Source organism: Mya arenaria, chromosome 6 (genome assembly GCF_026914265.1).
Source record: "Mya arenaria isolate MELC-2E11 chromosome 6, ASM2691426v1".
Taxonomy (NCBI): domain Eukaryota; kingdom Metazoa; phylum Mollusca; class Bivalvia; order Myida; family Myidae; genus Mya; species Mya arenaria.
Window position 1 is genome coordinate 54,570,547 of NC_069127.1, and position 22,300 is coordinate 54,592,846.

A 22,300-nucleotide genomic window follows, 5' to 3' on the forward strand; every position below is an offset into this window, starting at 1 on the left:
TTGGTGATGGTGTTGTTGTTATTGTTGTTGTAAGAATATGTTTTAATGTTTTTTTTAATTATTATTATTATTATTACTATTACTTTTATCATGCCTATTATAATTATTATTATTATTATTTTATATTTATTACTTTTTATTATCATTGTTGTTGTTGATAATTAATATTATTATTATTATTATTATTATTATTATTATTATTATTATTATTACTTTTATCATGCCTATTATAATTATTATTATTATTATTATTATTTTATATTTATTACTTTTTTATTTAATTTTATTATTACATTTATTTGATATCAAATTAAAACAGCAATGTTATCGACAAAATCTGTGAAGAATATGATTCTCTAGCTTACCACCATTTTGGTCAATCATATATGTCACAGTTTGAAACTGTGAAGAATAGGATCCTATTTTTCCCAGACCTGTGAAGAATATGATCTGGGAATAATAAGGTCCTACACAGTGTATAAATGAGTTAGACCAGTCTGAAGTGTGTTCATGATAACTGTGAAGACCGTGTATATATGCTTTATACCATTCTCCGCATGTAATAATGATTTAGACCAGTTTGCATCATGACGATAATGTATCAATAATCATCGAAAAAAACGTGCAACTATGCTAAAGATCATTCTTCGTCAATAATCCAGTGTATTGTTGATTCAGGCGAGTCCTGACCCCAGAATTCAGTGTATAAATGATTCAGACGATTCCTGACCATAATGTCAGTGTTTAAAGAAACTGTATACCAGATTGTTAGCAAAAATGTTTTCTGTAAATAATCTCAGGACAATTATTTAATAAAACGTTTTACTCTTTGATATCATACTTGTAAAAAAATGCCAAAATGTAAAAAGAAATCGAGTCGGAGACCGGGTTTAAACCGATGTCGCCAAAATTGCAGTCCAGTGTTATATCCACTGTGCTACAACGGCTTACTATAAACAATTGGAATACTTAAACTACATGTATTAACCTAACTAGGTAATATCAGGTGATAACATCGACTAGCCAATCACGCATAAGGAATGAATTCTACTAGGTACACATACCTAGTAATCTTTTTTAATGGAAAAATACCAAAATAATGCGAACAATAAATTAATTTTAAACTATGTGGTACTTTAGTAAGTTTCAATGCATTGTGCACATCGATACCAAGTTGATGTCAGTTTTCGACAACTTTCATTTTTTTCCCAATTTCATCATACGGAGAACAATCCCATTAAATGATTATACCGAGTGAAAACAGTGTATGAATGATTCAAACGAGTTTTTTCATTGAAGACAGTGTATGAATGAATCAAACGAGTTTTTCCATTGAAGACAGTGTATAAATCATTAAAATGAGTATTTACTTTGAAGATGGTGTATAAATGAATCAAACGAGTCTTAAATTGAAGACAGTGTTTACATGATTCAAACGAGTCTTAAATTAAAGACAGTGTATACATGATTCAAACGAGTCTTAAATTGAAGACAGTGTATAAATAATTCAGAGAATTCTCAAATTGAAGAAAGTGTATAAATGATTCAGACGAGTCTTAAATTGAAGACAGTGTATAAATGATTCAGACGAGTCTTAAATTGAAGACAGTGTTTAAATGATTCAAACGAGTCTTAAATTGCAGACATTGTATAAATGATTCAGACGAGTCCTGACAATGCATACCGTGGATTGATAATTCAGATGAATCTTCAACATGAATACAGTGTATAATGATTCAAACGAGTCTTAAATTGAAGACAGTGTATAAATGATTCAAACGAGTCCTGACAATGCATACCGTGAATTAATAATTTAGACGAGCCTTTAACATGAAGACAGTGTATGAATGATTCAAACGAGTTATTCCATTAAAGACATTGTATAAATGATTCAGACGAGTCTTAAATTGAAGACAGTGTATAAATGATTCAGACGAGTCTTAAATTGAAGACAGTGTATAAATGATTCAGACGAGTCTTAAATTGAGGACAGTGTATAAATGATTCAAACGAGTCTTAAATAGAAGACATTGTATAAATAATTCAGACGAGTCCTGACAATGCATACCGTGTGTTACTTATTCAGACGAATCTTCAACATGAAGACAATGTATCAGTAATTTGTAAATGACTAATTTACACCCTAACGACCGTGGATTAATTTTGTGATATTTATGATTTAGACTTGCTCTTTGATCGAGATCTTCGCCTTAAATACCGTGTATTAATAATAAAGACCAGTCTTTGCCATCTAGATACCGTTTATGGATGATTAAGATCAGTTTTTTAATGACGACAGTGTATCAGAAATAAAGACCTGTCTTCTCCACGAATACCATGTATTCATGATAAGGACCAATCTTTAGTATAAAGACCGTGAACTAATGATTAAAACCAGTCTTCACCATGAAGTTCGTGTACTTATGATTAAAACCATTCTTAACCGTGATGATATTGTAGTATAATTTAAACAAGTCTTCTACATGAATACCGCGTACTTATGATCAAAACAAGTCTTCACCAGAAAGACCGTGTACTTGTGATTAAAACCAGTCTTCTCCACGAAGACCGTGTACTTATGATTTAAACCAGTCCTCTCCACGAAGACCGTGTACTTATGATTAAAACCAGTCTTTACCATGAAAATCGCGTACTTATGATCAAAAACTAGTCTTCACCAGGAAGTTCGTGTACTTATGATTAAAACCAGTCTTCAGCAGGAAGTTCGTGTACTTATGATTAAAACCAGTCTTCAGCAGGAAGTTCGTGTACTTATGATTAAAACCAGTCTTCACCATGAAGAACGTATACTCATGCTTAAACCATTCTTCACCATGAAGAACGTGTACTCATGATTAAACTAGTCTTCGCCAGGAATATCGTATACTCATGATTAAACCATATTTCACCATGAAGATCTTGTACTCATGATTAAACCATTCTTCACCACGACGACCGTGTACTTTTGATAAAACCATTCTTCACCATGACGGCCGACCTCTTTGTAATTAAAACCATTCTTCACCATAAAGATCTTATAATGAAAAGCAGTCTTCACAAAGAAGACCGTGTACTTATGATTAAAACGAGTCTTTACCAGGAAGTTCGTGTACTTATAAATAGGACCAGTCTTCACATCGTTAACCACACTCGTTGTTAGTATCATCGCGATCATTATTGCCAACAACAAAAAGCATCGTTCGAATAATCGTCGAACCAATATCGCAGGAGAAACGAACGCGTTATTTATGCATTTTTACTTGTCTTTATTAATTCTGTCAAAATAACACAATGGGTCGTTCGGCCATTAATATTAAATATGTAATAATTCAGGACAAGAGAGTCACATACGATAATATAAGATGATAAATAGAGGGACACGCGGATTAAAAATCTGAAATTTTAAATCTTTCATTCTTAAAAAGCCTGGCATAATAATCATCATTTTATAATAATTCAAAACCTTTTGGTGTAATATGATATTAATACCACATTTTCTTTGTTTGCTTCATAATATAACCGAGGGTATCTTATTCGTTAAGTCCCGCACGAAGCTGAAGTGAACGCGCTAGACCATTCATTGGATCATTTATAAATCAAGAGCAGACAAAGAAAGTACATGTGAAGTAACCTTTATATAAGATCCATATTGTATCTTCTTCAGACTGGAGTAACATAACTTCAATATACCGCCTAAGACTGTTTGGCACTATGGGAACTGGCCCGTTTTGGAAGCTTTTGATAATAGTGATTATTTTCATTTCGTGTACAAACTGTCAAGGTAAGAGTATTCGTTAATCTTCGAACATTTTTTCTTCTCAATCATTATTTCATATAAAATATCATGCGACATATAGGGGATATTATGATAGGACGCTACTCTGATAAGCTGTGTCACGTCGAGCTTGGTGTGTAAATGCGTATCCGTCAAGACGGATACATGTTTACTCTGTGACTGAACCAAACGCGATGCAGATCACCGGAAAAGTGTCCTATCTCAATATTCCATTTATCATATACCTGCCTATTTAATTATTCCTTTTTATTTTTCGGTTTCAATTTGATTTTACTTTACGGCTGTCAAATGTCCAAATATGGAATGGCTTGCGCGTATGAATATGTTACGTACTTTTGTGTATTGAAGTCAGGAGAGTCTACTCCAGCGAAACCATGTAAGAAGTTACATAATTCACTTCACCCTTAACTTAATGAGCAAAATAAAAAATATCAGCAAAAAAATGCTAATACAAGTATTAACAAAAAATAACAAACATAAACGGTACTTAATTTACGAGTATACTTTAACCGTCATTTCATGTATACGTAACGCGGCCATTTTAACGAAGTGAATGTTCGTGGAATATTTTAACGATCATATTACATATGCGGATTTGAGGAAATTTCGTGAGTCAATTGCTATTATTATACCTCACGTGACCTGCCCATGTTAATTTCTCATATACCCATCATGGTCAATTTCGTACTTTCACACACTGACAGTACCGTTTTGACCGGTTGACATGATACTGTCACATAGCACGCGCGTCTAAAAATAGGTATTTTTTTGGTTACCCAAGTCTGAGGTGGTAAGCGCTTATTAAAATGTGATGTAAATCTGGTTACAGTGTTTGCATTATTTCTAAACGACATTTGCAACAAAATGACAGCTAATGTAAACAAACAATAATTACAGAATTAATTGTTTAAACTTGAAAGTTGTGTATTTGTAAAAATCTTATATATGTATATAAATGTAACTGTGTTCGGTATAATAAAATAAATATTGCATGGCTTCCAGTGTGACAGTATATACTGTCAACATTCGGGTAAATACTGTTTCCCTCGGCTTCGCCTCGGGTAAAAGTATTTCCCTCATGTTGACAATATGTACTGTCGCACTGGAAGCCATGCAATATTTATATATTACTATTGATGAAGCGAATTCGCCTTCTTCTTTGTACTGGCGAGCTGCTCATGTTTATAATAATGCTACAGTTTATGAACTACGAATTGGCAAACAACTAGTTGTCTAGATACATTGGAAGTGTTCTCTGCTTCGTTCTTATCCTCATGTTTTTTTAAGAACCATGTTCTTGAATATTTACTTGCTTCTGCAGACGTGAGTTTTATATCACACCTACATATGATGGCTAAGTTTATCATATTGCATGCAATAGTTATGATAGTTAATATGTTACGTTGGAGCTGCCGTGGCATTATATCCTCGACATACCCGCTTTCTGAAATGTTAGACAAAAATGCCATTGATATTTGTTTAATCACTGAGCATAAGTTAATGCAACGATCTATTTCTTTTTTTGACTCGATACATAACAATTTGTTATCTGATACAGAGGCAGGATTACATCCTACACGAGGAGCACCAGTCTGCCTATAGAAAGCTCCACTCCACTGAGACCGCTTTACTCAAAGTCCAGAATGACATTCTCCAATCCCTTGACCAAAACAAAGCGACAGTTCTTGTTCTACTCGACCTGTCTGCAGCTTTTGACACCATTGATCACAACACTCTTTTAATCGCTTGGAGCATCATTTCGGAATTGCAAGAAAACCGCTCGCATAAATGTCCTCATATCTTAGTGATCGCAAGTGATATTACCAAGTTAGGTATAAACCTTTAATATTCCACTCGTTTAGTGTAAGCCTTCGTAGCACAGTGGATACAACACTGGACTGCAATTTTGGCGACACGTGTTAGAACCCGGTTTCCACCTTAATTTTGTTTTACAATTATGATATCAAAGATTGAAACATTTTATTAAAAAATTGTCCTGAGATTAGTTACAGAAAAACACACAACTTTTTTGGTGCCAATCTGGTGAACAGTCCCTTTAAATAAAGTGTACAAACATCATAAACTGTTCTTCAAAGCCCAGATTAAGGAATGTTTGCCATGACAATCCCCTGCTGTGCATCTCCTACTCATTGCACTGATGTCACAGTAGGGGCCAATTTCCTGTTTATTAGCTCAGGGCCATTTAGGGTCCATTTCCATAATAAAACCTCCAAAACTGCACAGTTGGATTTTAAGATCGGAGCTCTGATAAGACAATAAGTTTAAGATCAATACACAGACATAGTGTACAATACACGGTTTCTTTGGGGGTGGGGGTTCATAAAGAAGGTTTAACCTTGACCTTTAAGGCCTAGTTTAAGGAATGTTTGGCATGATTATCCCCTGCTGTGCATCTTCTGCTAATTGCACTGGTGTCACAGCAGGGGCCAATTTCTTGTGTGCTGGCTCAGGGCCATTAAGGGTCAATTTCTATGATAAAACCTCCCAAACTGCACTGCAGGATACGCAGATCAGAGATCTGATAAGAGGGATCAGGGCAAGTAGATTAAGATCAATACACAGAGGTTGTGTACTGTACACATATTTGGGGTGTGTGGGTCACTAATAGAAGGCTTAAACTAAGTCTTAATGATATCTAAGATGTACAAATACTTTTGATCTGATAGATCGTGTACAACTTTAAAAAAATGTTGAATAAAACTTAAACGCAACATTACAACAGCCAGTTAAATAGACATACGGAACAATGGTACTAGACTATCTACAGACTGATAAAAAATGTAAAAAAAAACAACAAACGTGAAAAATGACAAGTTAAGGAGCACTGTGTTTAATGACAATAAGTTCCAAATATTTCAATAAAGAAGTTTGTCTTCATGGCTCTTTTAAAAGCAGCATACGTGTCACAGACCCTTATTCCTCATGGAAGAGAATTCCACAGCTTTAAGGTAGCAGTCATGTAACTTCTGTCACCATACATAGCAGTCCGACTTCTTTGTACTCGTAGTGTTATAGAGTTATTGCTTGATCTTAGGTCTCGAAGCGGTCTATATACCTTGTTTTTGATATATTCCGGTGATTGGACATGCAAGGCTTTGTATGTCATAGAAAATGTTTGTACTGAACTCTGTAGTGCACTGGTAGCCAAAAAGTTCTTTGAGCACGGGAGTGATGTATGTGTAACGAGAAGTCCTCGTTATAATACTGGCTGCCGTGTTCTGAACATTTTGTATTTTGTTCATCACTGTCTTAGGTATGACATTCAGCAGCACATTGCAGTCTTGATGTGACTAGAGAGTTCAGTCTGATGCAACATTAGTCAGGTATGGTCTGATGTGACCTATCAGCCGTAAGTGACCACAGCATGATCGACAGACCGAGTTCACATGCTGTTCGATGTCCATCCTTGAATCCAGCATTGCTCCAAGATTTCTGACGCATGTTGTTGGCTTTATCTCAGAGACTCCAACATTAACAGATATATCCGAAACGAGATTGGCATTGCATTGTGATGTAAACAATATTACTTCTGTCTTGTCAGCGTTCAGTTTTAACATGTTGTCATGCATCCAAGACACAATATCATTGAGACAGGCTTCAATACGAGGCAATGCCTCCACCTGGGAACCAATATCTGTCTGTTGGTTCAAATGATAAGTACAGTTGGGAATCATTGGCATAAAAATGATGCTTAAGTCTATGATTTCTACAAAAGTCGCCGACTGGCTTGGTGTACATGATATAGTTTTTGGGTCTTAAAACCGATCCTTAGGGAACGCTTTAATTCATCAGTACTGGTCTTGACAGTTCACCGTCAATAAACACAGTCTGGTAGCGATCACTAAGATATGAGGACATCTATGCGAGCGGTGTTCTTGCAATTCCGAAATGATGCTCCAAGCGATTAAAAGAGTGTTGTGATCAATGGCGTCAAAAGCTGCAGACAGGTCGAGTAGAACAAGAACTGTGACTTTGTTTTGGTCAAGGGATTGGAGAATGTCATTCTGGACTTTGAGTAAAGCGGTCTCAGTGGAGTGGAGCTTTCTATAGGCAGACTGGTGTTCCTCGTGTAGGGTGTAATCCTGCCTCTGTATCAGATAACAAAACTACATGTATATCATCAGCATATATTAGTAGTAATATAAATATTTGAAACAAATCAAAATCAATACAATGACAGTTATAAGTACATAAATTACCTTCTATGTCATTAAGGTACATGGGAAAAAACGGAGATAGAAATTCTACTAGACGTACCCCTAATAAACATGAAAAATCATGACTTAATTCATTGTTTTATTTCACTTTTGACTTTACATAGATACATAAAACGTAAAATATTTAACAGCTTTCTTATGCAGTGGTACAAGAAAAGATCCTTCTGACCACTGGTCTGGAAAATCCACTATCAACTTCCGTATTAAACATGGCATATAAAACATTACAAATTACCTCATTGTGACATCCAAATTTGTAAAATTCATTTATAAAGTAATCTGGCCCACTGACTTTACCATTATTAAGTTCTTTACAAGCCTTTCTGACTTGAGTTAAAGGGACATTTTATTTTTTACATAACATTATATTTAATTCACCATTTTAACACCTTTTATTTAAATACATCACATCTTCACCCGGCTGATAAAATACAGATTCGGGGTCAATTATGGACTTAAAGTACTCACCAAAATCATTTGATGTAAATAAACATGTTTTGTACTCTTCCATTTAAAATTCTCAAACCAGTTGTTTTACAAAATTATAACATATTTTTCCGATGAGCATTAAAAAATGTGTCTTTAATTTTTTTCTAGGCAAAACCTCATCATAATATAATTAGCAGACAATGAATTTAAAACATAAATATCTTAATTATCAACTTACTCAGCCTTTGCACCTGTCCTAGCATTCTAATCCCCAGCCAAACTAAAGAAACAACCATCCCCATTCCTATTCTCTATATACGAGGGTCATCCGTAAAGTTCGTGTACTGCCATGATTAATATTGATAAAAAAGATGATATAAAAGTAAAAGTCTACAGATAAGCAGAATATTATGTTATTAATATATTTCGATCATAAAAGATTCATATTATTGACATGTACTTAAACACATGCTTACTAGGCAACGGATGACAGGCGTTACGGAGCACTTTGAATAATTTGCAAAGTTTTGTTACATTCATCGCCGTAAACCCGTAATATATTTATTAAAAATAACGGCATTGTCTTTAAATTTCACATGACGTCAATTTAGACTTTCATAACGTTTATCGCCAAATTTCAACGTCATATCCGGTATAATAATATTGTTGTGTAGCAAACACGTAGCACAGTAGTTTCAACGCTTAGCGTCACAGATGGCGACGTCAATTCGTACGGAGCAACGAGCAGCTATAAAGGCTTAGGTAGAAATGGTGCGACAAATTGTGATGGAAGACAGACCGTCTCTGAAATTGCGGAGGAAGTCGACATTGCACATAGCTGTACCCATCACATACTGACTGACATGCTGAACATGAGTAAGGTTACGGCGAGGATGGTCCCTCGTTTATTGAAAGAAGAGCAACGCACTCAACGTGTTGCAGGATCCATGTCGTTTATACGACGATGGGAGCGTGATTGCGAGGACTATTTGGATCGCATTATTACCTGTGATGAAACATGAGTTCATAACTACGATTCCGAGACAAAACAGCAATCCATGGTTTGGAAGACATCAGGCACACCCCCTCCAAAAAAGGCACGGGTCAGCAAGTCCGCTCAGAAAACGATGTTTATCTTTTTCATGGACCAGAAGGGGATGCTGCTTTCCCACGCAGTCCAACATGGACAAACCGTCAATGCCAGTTATTACCAAACGGTAAAGATACTGTACTCATAATAAAATGTCAATGATAAACGTATAATATTAAAAATATTTATTTTGATTTTTATATCATTTTAAGCTTAGTTAACATTGAACAATAAAACTATATTATTTTCACTGTTTCAATAACTATTCGTTCAAATCGCGAGTTCAGGTTATCCGCCGGGAACATGTCCACGCGTTCCGGAAGAAGAGGCCGGGAACGGACATAGCGTCCATGATTTTACACCAGGACAATGCCCCACCCCATCGTGCACACGACTATTATGACTATTGATTTCATTGGACTGGAACGGATAATTCACAGTCCATATAGTCCACATCTTGCCCAAATGGACTTTGCTGTATTTCCCCGCTTAAAGAGTGAGCTAAAGGGAAAACGATTTGAAGACATCAATGCCATTCAGACACAGATTTGCTCATTTGTTAAAAAATGTTCCAGTGACTGGTACAGAGATATTAATGACACTTGGATAAAGCGACATCGGAAAGGTATAGCACATAATGGTGAATATTTTGAAAACTATTGAAGCTTTTTAGATCTTGACGTCATAACATTGTACAAAGTGCTCCGTACAGTTGCTTATATGCTATGTTCCATGTAATATACATTTGTTATTTGTCAATATTTATGTGTGTGTTTTTGTATGTAGATAGCACCAACATAGTACTATTGAGAAACAGTGATTTCTTTTTTATTTCAAAAGATGCGTTTGAAAATACCGAAGTCCACGAACTTTACGAATGACCCTCGTAGATAATATTACTATTCAATAAACCAAATATATTGATTTCTGATATCCTTCCCTACCGCTACCGTGAGGCACATTAAACAACAAACAAACAAATATGTCATTATTCACTTTGAAAAAATGCACTTTTTAATTTTGACCAAAGAATGCAGTCATCAGTAGTTTTAACAAAATCAACATCACTTGAAATTTTCCTCATGCAAAAGACCATTATTTGCCACGACGACAGTGTGAAGCTCAATCGTCGCCACAAATAACGTTAATTTATGATTATGACTAGTATTCATCACGACGAACTTGTGTTTATGATTAGGATCATCCCTCACAGTGATGCCACCGTATACATTGTCTTCACCACGAAGACAGTGTATAAATGATTGAGCCCAGTCTTTACCGTGAAGACCGTTTATTCATGATTAAGACTAATCATCTCCGAGAGGATAGTGTATTACTGATGCGGAACAGTCTTCACCAGGATGAACTTGTATTCATGATAACTAAGTTTAATCTCCACAGACAAGTCTTAACTATATTATACTGCCTGGTTTATCAAACTTGTGGAAGACCAACATGATCATCAAAGGTTATCCTTAATATCTTATCATTATAATCAACACACTCGTTTTTAGTATCACCGTCTTAATATTTCTTTAACGAAACTGGTCCTTATTATCCCTGTAAAACCGACGTCGGCAGAATTTGTAAAGCGCCTTCATCCAAAAGAAATACAACGGGTCATTTGACCTTTATATACCATATTTAGAAAGAATGGAGTCTCTTCTGACATCTATATTGAGGAACACACGAAATTAAACTCCGTACATATATATATTTAAAACAGTTCATGTTTAAACAAGCCTGGCTGAAATTCAATAACTTTAGGAAGTATCTAATACCCTTGAGTGTGACATGATGGTAAACCATATTTTCCACATTTACATTATACTAGAGTCAGTATTGTTTCGACGGAGAACGCACACGGCTTGAGTGAATGAGCTGGACAATTTATTGTCTCATTTACAAATCACGAACATAATATTCCAAGGAAATTATATTTATATTAGATCATTAGATATAGTGAGACTGATGTGACACTGTTATAAAACTATATTCCACCGCTGAGGATTGTTTTGCACCATGGGAACTTGCCCGTTTTGGAAGCTTTTGATGATAAATATTATCTATATTCCGTGTACAACATGTCAAGGTAAGAGTATTTAATAAATTAAATAAGAAATCGTGATTTATTTTCCTCAATTATTAAATCGCGTAAACATCTGTAGCATACATGAATACAAAACGTTTTAGTGCACAGTCTATGCTGATCATATGAAACCAAAGAGTTCTGTTGAAATAAGATATTTCTGTAATTTACATATCTGAAAGAAACTAATGTAATTTACAATAATACTGTTAATTTTGTGGCGCTATTTATGTTTTGCCTTTTAAACATTGTTATCATATAAAAATCCTATTTAATATGATGTAATAGTTAGATGACGTGAAGTAACATTTTAATGATTAAAAATGAGCGGAAGTAGAGTCATCTAACTGTTATAGAATACCACTTGATTGGCAGACACATTGTCCGGGCAAAAAATTACGCAGGGAGTGTTTATCGGATAAGTGGCAGTAAGCGGACCCGCAAAATTTGACATTCTAATGAAATTATCCTAGTACTTAATAATTGAAAAGCAATTTCATTGGCTGTAAATATAGGTTGTATTCTAAATGATAATATACAATTATTTTCTTATTATCTGTGCAATATGCTGTCATATGGATAGAAACACTATTATAGTCCGAGGCGTCAACCTAGGTTAATAATGATTTTGTTGTCAGTATAAACATTATATTTCACAGCTTATTACTAAATTACTGTTACATAGAATTACATAAAACCATGAATTTTTGAATTTGTTTTGGGAAAACAATCGCTTATCCTGTGTACTGTTAGTGTCAGAAATCATTTTCTTTTTGTTAAAACTTTGTCCCTTGACTTTTAAGTTTCAGTTCTCAACTGAATTGATATCGATTCTAAAGCTGGTTTAACGATAATAATGTAAGCAGATATGGAAATATTAGTGAGATAAGGAGTCATTAAACTCTTCAAATCAATGATGTTGATTTGGCATGCAAGAACGGTAATTAACTTTAAGAAATGATTGATTGGGTAACGAATCGGTCGATTGCGATTTTTAGCAAGCATTGCATATTGTGTAATATAAAACACACTCTTGCCAATGAGGAAAATGTAACTTGATGGTGGAAAGTAATTGCATCCTAGGTAATCCGACCGACGTTTAGCTAGTTCTCTGGTAAACCTTATACGAAATCTTGATGCCTGGTGACCCTAAATAATATCGGTGTCATCTAAAATAATGGCCTAAAGTTTTGACAGTTTAAACAGAATTTGATCTTTAATTCAACTAAAATCGGAAGTTAAGTTGACATATTTTGCAATATTTTCTTTCATAAAACTTGTTTTATATACAATTCTCGTTATTTTCGTCAATTAATTAATTATATTTATTCTTTGAAATTATTCTTTTTTTAAAACGGAAAAGAATAGAGCTTAGATGTTTGCTGTGTAACTTTGACTAGTGATTCTCTACCTAGATTGTTCAAATAATGCTTTGGTTAAAATTAACCCCAAAGGTCTTATATTTGCAACGGCAAGCGAAATATATTTTTGAAAAAATCCGCAAAACCTAAATATAGGTCACAACATAGTTGTGTGTAACATTGTCTACTGGTCCTCTAGCAAAAGTGTTCAAAAGATCTTTCTTATTTTTGTAAATGGCAATTTCTCATGTGAGCTTTCTTTTGTTTCCAATTTGTTCTGAAAAACAATTGGTTTGGCTTAAATGCACTCTTCCACGTTTACAGGGCCAGACATTCCAAGTTTACAAATGTAAAAATGTAAGAAATAAGAATGCTTCTATCAATGATCAGTCCACATTAGAATTTCAATTCGATGATATCTATATTCATATTTGTTTTGGAAATAATGCAGAAAATGCTTGAATTAACTATTCATTAATGCAATTTTGAAAATTGAGCAATAATTAGGTGTAATCTTATCAAAACCATCTCTTCAAATGAGTATCAGTCAGTTGCTTTGCTATAAGAATAACAGGCATTCGATTTGTAAAGAAAACTACCAATAAGGAATATAATGTTAAATCTTTGTAAAGATAAATAATAGCTTTACTGGATGCAGCAGCATTTTTTATCATTATTATTTGTAGTAGTTGACCTCATCGTCATTATTGCGGTTTTTGTTGTAGAAAATCTTTTGTCTTTGTTTTTGTCGTTGTTATTGTTGTGTTTGTAGTTGTTTCTGTTGCTCTTCTAATGTTGTTGCTGTTGTTGTTGTTGTTGTTGCTGTTGTTGTTGTTATTGTTGCTTTTCTTGTTCTTCTTCTTATTTTTCTTCTTCTTCTTCTTCTCGTTCTTCTTGTTCTTGTTCTGCTTGTTCTTCTTGTTCTTGTTTTTCTTGTTCTTCTTGTTCTTCTTTTTCTTGTTCTTCTTGTTCTTCTTCTTCTTCTTCTTCTTCTTCTTCTTCTTCTTCTTCTTCTTCTTCTTAGAAGTAGTAGTAGTAGTACTAGTATTAATAGTAGAAGTAGTAGTTGTAGTAGTATTAAATAACTTCAATTGACCCATGATCAACAACCTTACTATTGAATCTTTTAATGAATGGAATGATAAATTCCATCACATATTTCAGTGCTATCTTACACAATTGTTCTTTATCATGTTTTTCGATAGTTTTAAGAGATTTATCAGTGAAATAAAAATGAGTTTTCATTACTTGAAACAGTGAAAACAGCATACTTTCATTGACTTGTTTTTTTAAAGTTTTACCGTTTCTCAAGTCAAGCTCAAACATCAGCGCAATATCGACGTCTTCAATTCCAAAACGACGTTACGTTCGTTATTTAAAAATGGAAAAAATAGTGATCAAAATAGTTACGAAGCTTCTTTATAGAGGCACTAAGGCAATATCAGAAATAGTATTTAATATCATAAATTGAACAGACAACAGGCGATACTGACTTTTACTATAAATAAAGATAATGCAGTTCAAATTAAATCAAAGTAAGCTTGAATGTATTTTAAATGAGACTTTCTGCTGTCGTATAGTGTTTATGCAATCACATAAATTAAACAACTCCATTTGAACAAAATAAATAGACAATATTGTCAACCTGCAATCTGTTACAATCCTTGTACAGATTTTGAAGTGTAAGTTCAACGTTGCAATCGAAGAGTTATTTTTTTTTTATATATTTGTTTTCACAGAAGCGTGCTCTGTACCGGACGTAAATGATGCTTCCAAAGATTCTGGGGCAGCCATTGCTTACAACACGACAGTTACGTACACATGTGCAGTAGGTCACACCCATACTAATGGCGATTTAGTAAGGACATGTCAAGCTGTCGGCCAATTAGATGGGGTTTTCCCAACTTGTACCCGAGGTTTGTTAGTATTAGGTGTAATTATTCGGCTACTGGTTATACTACTGTTATTTATTGTAGACTCAACATTCTCGTACAGTAATTGAAACCTTATTCTAAACATTCGCATTAAGTATAGTATTTAATTGATTAACCTTATCATTTAGAATTCGTGTGTAACCTTTGTCGTCTTTATGCTTTGTAATATGATCTTGAAAACTATGTTATGCTTATGTCATTGATAATGGTTTACATACATATTGTATCGAAACTGTTCATATAATTTCTTCGCATACATGTGACGCATACATGTGATTTGTCTTCAAATATTGAATTCTGGTTACTTCGATGAACAATGGATTGAATTGATAGATAGTATTTCAGTCCAAAAAATAACATTCAAAGTTATATGTAATTGATTACATGTGAAATTCTTTAAATCGAGTAAATTTTGCTTCACGGTGCAAAGAAAGCTGTTTTTTTAAGTTGCTAGCCCAGACCCTCAATTATTGCCCTCGTTCCGCCCTAAGTTTTCACGAGATATTCAAGTGTCCAAAATGGCCGCCAGGTAATTAAATGTAAAATATTCGTACAAATATGGGCATGAACCTTGACATGTAGACGATAACCAGCAGATGTTTAGTTACTAAAATAAAGAACATGTGAGATTGCATAACAAGAACATTTTTCTTATCATTATTGCTCAAAATGATGTATATAAGATGGGTAAAAAAATCCTGAAGTTGCTAAGACCACTCTTGAAGAAGAACGTAAAACTTTGATAAACTGTTTTTTTTCCAATTTATGCTAAACCTAACACATATTTAGCATGTTCATTTGGCTCAGGCTTTGTTTAAACATAAAACAATTGAATATATTTAATCACATTATTTTTTGTGAAGAGTAAGTTTAACTTTTAGGTGTTATGGTAGTTTAGTAACTTATATTTACACCTCAACTTCCATTCTTTAAATGAACTGCCTTTCGACAATTGCGTTTATCAATCGATGGACGCAACATCTTCGGATATGTTCGGATCGCTATTCATAGCATAACAATATACATGAACACTATAAATCTTGCTTTTGTTTGTATTGTGTCAGCAGGTCCCGTAAATATAAATCAACATTTTAGAAAATGTTAATTTATTATATTTTAAAGTGTTTCAATTTTACGTTTAAAAGTGATTTCAAGTGGTTGATCTTTTCCCGCGTTGTTTTGACGTCATTTAAAAAAAAAATGTTTCCGGTTACAGTCGGGTCGTTCGATTTACAGAATGGGTAAGAAAGGATTACTGTAAGGTTTTCTTAACTGAAATGAATTATTTTATTTAACAGCTTATTATCGTTAAATGTTTCAACAGATCCAATTTCAATTATTGTCCTGTTGTTTGGAATTTTGAAGCAATACCATCAAAAAATAGAAAAGAGCTTTAAAAATTATCTTTAAAGAGTACACCTCAACTTACGAAAATATTATGCATGAATTCAATTGCCAACATTTCAGATGATTCATCGCTATTGAAACATACAGATGTCTGATCAGTGTTTCACTAGAATATGTTCCAAACCTTGTTGCGATTGCGACATGTACTTTCAATCTCAGATATGTAAACTTTGTAGATGAGCCAACAGAAAGAACAACTAAATATTGAAAAAAAATTATCTCCGTGGAATAGCCTCCCAAAGAAAGTAACGTGCTCTTAAAATTACCTAGAAATTAGAATGCTGAGCCGCACCTGGACAGGTCCCGCTTGTTAATGCCAACTATGCAAATACGCTTTTATAACTTATATATAAGAAAAAATTGAGAATTATAAGGAGTTCCGCTGATAATCTTTTATCTCTTGTCTCCGCGGAAAAGGAGTGTTTTCAGTGGGATGGCCTACATCCACTATGTGGCATTCAAATATCAGAAAAGATTTCAGCGGGCATTTTGAATATTGATAAAATTTAATAAATGAAAAAAACAAGGGCTAATATCTATAAATCATTGTTTCAAATTTATATATCATTAATATCTGTCGAACACATATAACTACTTAAGGGTATTTTCGGCAAGTATTTGTTAAGGTGTTACGGTTTGGAATTTTTAATTAACATTCTTACACAGTGGAAGGTACTGACATTGTCAGGACGGTGGCCGGACAGAGATATGGATGGTTACCTTTAGGTAGGAATTTACCCAATCATTGGAGCAACTATGCCTTTGTACGCTTCTGTTCCTAATAATTTCAGCAACATCTAGTAGTATTTAAATTACACTATAAATAAAGCATCGCCTCTTAGCATTTTTTTCCAAAGACGTTTTCTAGCAAGCTACATTTTTGAAACATGTCTACACTCTACCAATCATTGTACACTGCTAAATTTCACATGTACATAATGCTACTTAACTTTTTCCTGTTTAAAAAGTAAACGAGCAAACTTACGAGATTTATAATCTTGAAAGAACTAACCATTTAGTCCATTTTGCAGTGGTAGGTCAAGTAGAGGAACAGTCGTGTGAGGAGTGCTTGTACAGCTAAGGCAACTGCTTGATGTTATCACAGTATACAATGCTCTTATCCATCTTACTTTTTGTAATTGTATGCATGATTATGTTAACAAACGGCTTTTGTAAATATTTGTTTCCAATATTGTACCTATTTCACAATTATGTACTTTTATTTACAGGTCACAAGCTCTTTGTTATGTTTTGATATCTTATGTATGTTTGTTGTTCATGCCTGAAAATTGCTCATTTGGATAATGTTTTATGTAAGCATATACCCTCATACACAGCTCATATGGATAATGTTTCTTGTAAGCATATACCCGACTTTAAATAAAGATACTTGTATCTTGTATCTTGTATCAAGATGGTTGTCAAATGCTCGAAAATGTTAATTTTTAATATGATCTGTCATTTGCTTTAATTGTTTTTTCAGAAATTATTATTTTTTTTTTATTTTTTATTATGAAATATTCACAAGAAAAACACATATAAAGCAGTATACAAGCAATGATAATGATGTATTTACTATTTTAACAAATATACTTTAATACTATGCAACTGGATCTATATGAGTTTTTGGTTGCGTTTTGGTAGAGTGATGTTATTTATGTAGGTTTTTAAATTAGTGATAAATGGTGTTACTGTTTGAAATTTGAGTATTATTATTGTGAATGATGATTAATGGACAGTAAGGAGTATGGAGCATTAAATATTGTTGTTGTTGTTGTTGTTGTTGTTGTTGTTATTGTATGGAGCATTCAAAGATTTAAATAATTGTTCAAAAGATTCCATTTTTTCTGATGGATATGTATTCGATTGTAAACGAGGGCAGTTTCTCGTTCTATGGTTTCTCTTAGTCTGATATAATTCAAAAAGAATGCAAAGGTTGGAATTATACCTCTATTTTTCATGTTACTAATGAAAAATTTCATTACCAATATCAAAAAGTTTACGATGTTTGAATGTTGTGACTTATCATTGTATCCGAGACTTATTATTTTTAAATCTAAAACAAGTGGAGTAATGTTTTGATTTATTAAGTTCATCAATTGTGACCATAAGTCTTGTGATATTTTACATTCCCAAAACAGATGTTCTTGTGTTTCAATATTTTCCTGACAAAAATCACATAAATTTGATTGGGTTAATTTGCATTTATATAAGAAAGTATTTGTCGGTATGATTCTGTTTATGTACTTATATTGGAAGCTTCTTAAAGAAATGTCATTCGTCGAAGCTATATATTTTGTATACACTGACTTCCAGGGTATATCATTTATACTATTCAAATGTAAGTGTTTTATCCATTTTTCCTGTAAGTGTTGGTTCATTTTTTTGTTGGATAGAGTATAAAAGCTTGTTTGGTTTTGTTTTACTGGACATAATTTTATGTTTAAGTGTGTTTGCTGTGGTATTTTCTGGTGTTTCTAAGTTCATTTTAGTTTTTATTTCGTGTGGAATACAAGATAAGAGTTGAAAATATGTGAGATAATCATTAGTATTGATATCGTATAAATATTTAATATTTTCAAATGAATAAAATTGTTTGGTACGATAGTCAAAAATATGTTGAAGATATTTAATTCCCTTTTCGTACCACTCATTCATGTAAAATGTATTGCAATTATTTTTAATTGATTTATTGTTCCATATGATTATTTTACTTGTTGGTGGTTTAAGATATTGATTTATTTCTGTCCAGGAACTAAGTATATCTAGAAGAAAGGGATTGTTGCAGCATATCTTTTTGATGAGTTTTTCATTTAAATTGCATTCGAATACGAGGTCACCCCCGAATTTATTTAATAGAATATTATAGAATTGCTTATATTGACCTTTATAGGTATGATCCAGTATTCTTTTAACCCATGATGATTTTATCGATAAGGTGAGTTTGTATATATCAGGAAAATTCAAACCACCGGTTTCGTATTTTTCTGTAATACAAGTTCTTTTTATTTTTTCAGGCTTATTATTCCATATGAATTTATATATATCTTTGTTAATTTCATCAAGTATATTTTTTGGTGGGGTTTGCAAAACCGTTAAGGGATATATGATTTTTGGTAAAGCAAATGTTTTTATTACAGTAACTTTCCCAAGAAGTGTAAGTTTTCTATGGTTCCAGCTTTTCAAACAGTTTCTAAAGTGTTGTAATTTGGGGAGGAAATTGAGTTCTAATAATTCTTTTTCATTATTAGTGAAGGTTATTCCAAGTGTTTTAGCATTCGTGGAGGTCCAAATAAATTTCTTATCTGGGAAGTATGTTAAACTTGATTTGGCAAGAGTTCCAACTCTAAGTATAATTGATTTGTTCGAATTAAGCTTTAGGCCAGATATTCTACCGAAATTCTCTATTGTGTTTATAAGTGTAGAGAAGGATTTTTCTGTACCATTATTTACATAGGTGGCATCGTCAGCAAAAAGTGATTGTTTAATTTCTATATTATTGATGGTGAGGCCGATTATATCATTTTGATTTTGTATTGCGTTTGACAGTATATCAATGCATATAATAAATAAATATGATGAAAGGGGACACCCTTGACGGACTCCTCGTTCAATATTTATTTCCTCTGAAAAGTATCCGTTACTTGTTATAATGCTTTTTATACCATTGTAGAAGAGTTTAACCCAATTTATAAGATCTTGACCAAAATTGAAATGCCTTAGACACGACATCATGAAGTTATGGTCTAAGCTATCAAATGCTTTTTCAAAGTCAGCGAAAAATATGAGACCAGGTGTATTTGTATTTTTGAAATGAGATATACATTCTGCTACGAGTCTGACATTTTCTCCAATATATCTGTTTTTGATAAAACCTGTTTGGTACGGGCTAATAATGCTCGGTAAAATGTTTTTTATTCTATTCGCTATGGCTTTTGTTGCGATTTTATAGTCGACATTTAGCAAACTTATTGGTCTCCAATTAGAAATTAGTTCTGAATCTTTTCCGGGTTTTGGGATGAGAGAGATTATTCCTTGCTTTTGTAGATCCGACAAGTGCCCTGTTCTAAATGACTCATTAATAGATTTTAAGTAATAATGTTTTATATTATCCCAAAAGGTTTTATAGAACTCTACTGACAGACCATCAGAACCAGGGCTTTTGTTATTTTTCATTTCGTGTATTGCTTTATGGCATTCGTGAAATTATTTTAATGATATTGTTTTGAATGCAAATAGGATGGTGCAATATTTAAAGTTTAGGTGCCCCTTTTCAAAAATTACACTGATAACATGTTCAATTTATAATTGAATAAATTCGAATGTCTTGTTAATAATATATATCAATTAAAAGTATATTTATTAGTCAACATGTCAACACTTCTATTGTAACACATAATTTTACTGTGATAAAGACAGTCCATTTACAATAAATAAATGTGCTTTATCTTGCCAACAAGTATGTTATTTGAGTTAAAATGTAAAATATAAAATGTAAAATAATCGAAAGCCACACACATCTAATAAATTATCATGAATTAAACACCCAAAAGTTTTTTGAGTTTGTTGAATTTGAAAATAAAGTGTAATGTTTAACTTTCTGTTCAATTTGAGGATCAGAACAAATCTGAATTTCCGTTTCATTTATTGGTTCAAATATAATTTTGTACAAGATAAAAACCGAAATCTTGAATTATCGCCAAATGAAACAAAACGATGAATTTCTTTCAAATTTATATTTGGTCATTGAACACTTGTTACCCTTGCCCACCTGCATTATTTTATATGTTTTGATTTAGGCATAATTGTTGAGAGTACTAGGGCAAAGTGTTAACCCATGTCCATTTGTAGGCCTATAAATTACTCGTTCGATTTCCAAAAATCTTCTAAAATCGTAAATTGAAAACCTGGTCGCATTGCAGCATATCTAGTAAATATGTTTTTTTTACCCAATGGCTGCGAGTCCTATTATAATTTTAGAACTGTCATAGCCATACTAGATTTTTTTCCCTTTTTTCATGCACTATCGACACCAGTTCTATTCGACTACCAAACGGCATGCAGAGGATCTTGCGGTAGCTTTTCACAATGGAATGTTGACATTTTAAAAGCCACGATATGATCGAATTCAAATTGTTATTTCTTCAGATTCACGTGCTATCAGACTACGTAACGGTACAACGCAATTAGAGGGACGTGTTGAAGTACTTCACAATGGAACGTGGGGTTCCGTCTGTGGGGATGGTATAGACACAAACTTTGCCAAGGTCGTGTGCCGACAGCTCGTATATGCTACGTATGTTAGTTTGCTAAATAGATAAATTATTTAATAAAAACAAAAAAGAGGTAGTTCTTGGTTAAGCATTTTATTACTTTATTAAAAAAAAATCTTTGCTTTCATCACGTGTTCATGCCAATAGGTTCCAAATTAATTGGAAGTATGGGATACACAAATGCAAAACAAAATTCATTCCAGGAATCGGAATCAAGTGAGTTTCTTTATGCATTGAGCATTTAAAGTGATTGTGTAACAAAATCATTTTTTAATGGAAACACTTTTTTATCTGAATCATTTGCATAGTTCATGAGTGCAAAGAGTCAATGATAAAAAAGATTGCATTTCTAAAATTCAGACTTGCTTAATTTCAGTGACAATGTGACGTTACGTTCTCATGCCTATTTTGGTGCAGGCAGTGGTCAGATTTGGCTTGACGATGTAACTTGTCAAGGAAATGAGACTATGATCGACATGTGTATGTCAGGCCCATGGGGACAGCACAACTGCGGACACAATCAAGATGTCGGAGTTACATGTAGTATATATCACGTTTTATTTCTCCATTTCTAAAGAGTACAATAAAAATATATTAAAGTACAGTTCATATATCAATCAAGCATACAAAGGGTACAAGCATAATAAATCATTAAGAGTACTATCGTGAATGTTACCGATTTA

At 33.1% G+C, this 22,300-nt stretch overlaps 1 protein-coding gene across 1 annotated transcript in view; it reads left to right on the plus strand.

Annotated features, from left to right (window-relative positions):
* Positions 1-3,683: 3,683 nt before the first annotated feature.
* LOC128237901 (neurogenic locus notch homolog protein 1-like) overlaps positions 3,684-22,300 on the plus strand; it is a 171,427-nt gene continuing 152,810 nt past the window's right edge. Inside the window, exons 1-4 of the mRNA XM_052953479.1 lie at positions 3,684-3,781; positions 14,743-14,919; positions 21,493-21,640; positions 21,994-22,157. Of these exons, the coding sequence (XP_052809439.1) occupies positions 3,712-3,781; positions 14,743-14,919; positions 21,493-21,640; positions 21,994-22,157 (559 nt within the window). The 5' untranslated portion in view covers positions 3,684-3,711. The remainder of the gene's footprint in view (positions 3,782-14,742; positions 14,920-21,492; positions 21,641-21,993; positions 22,158-22,300) is intronic.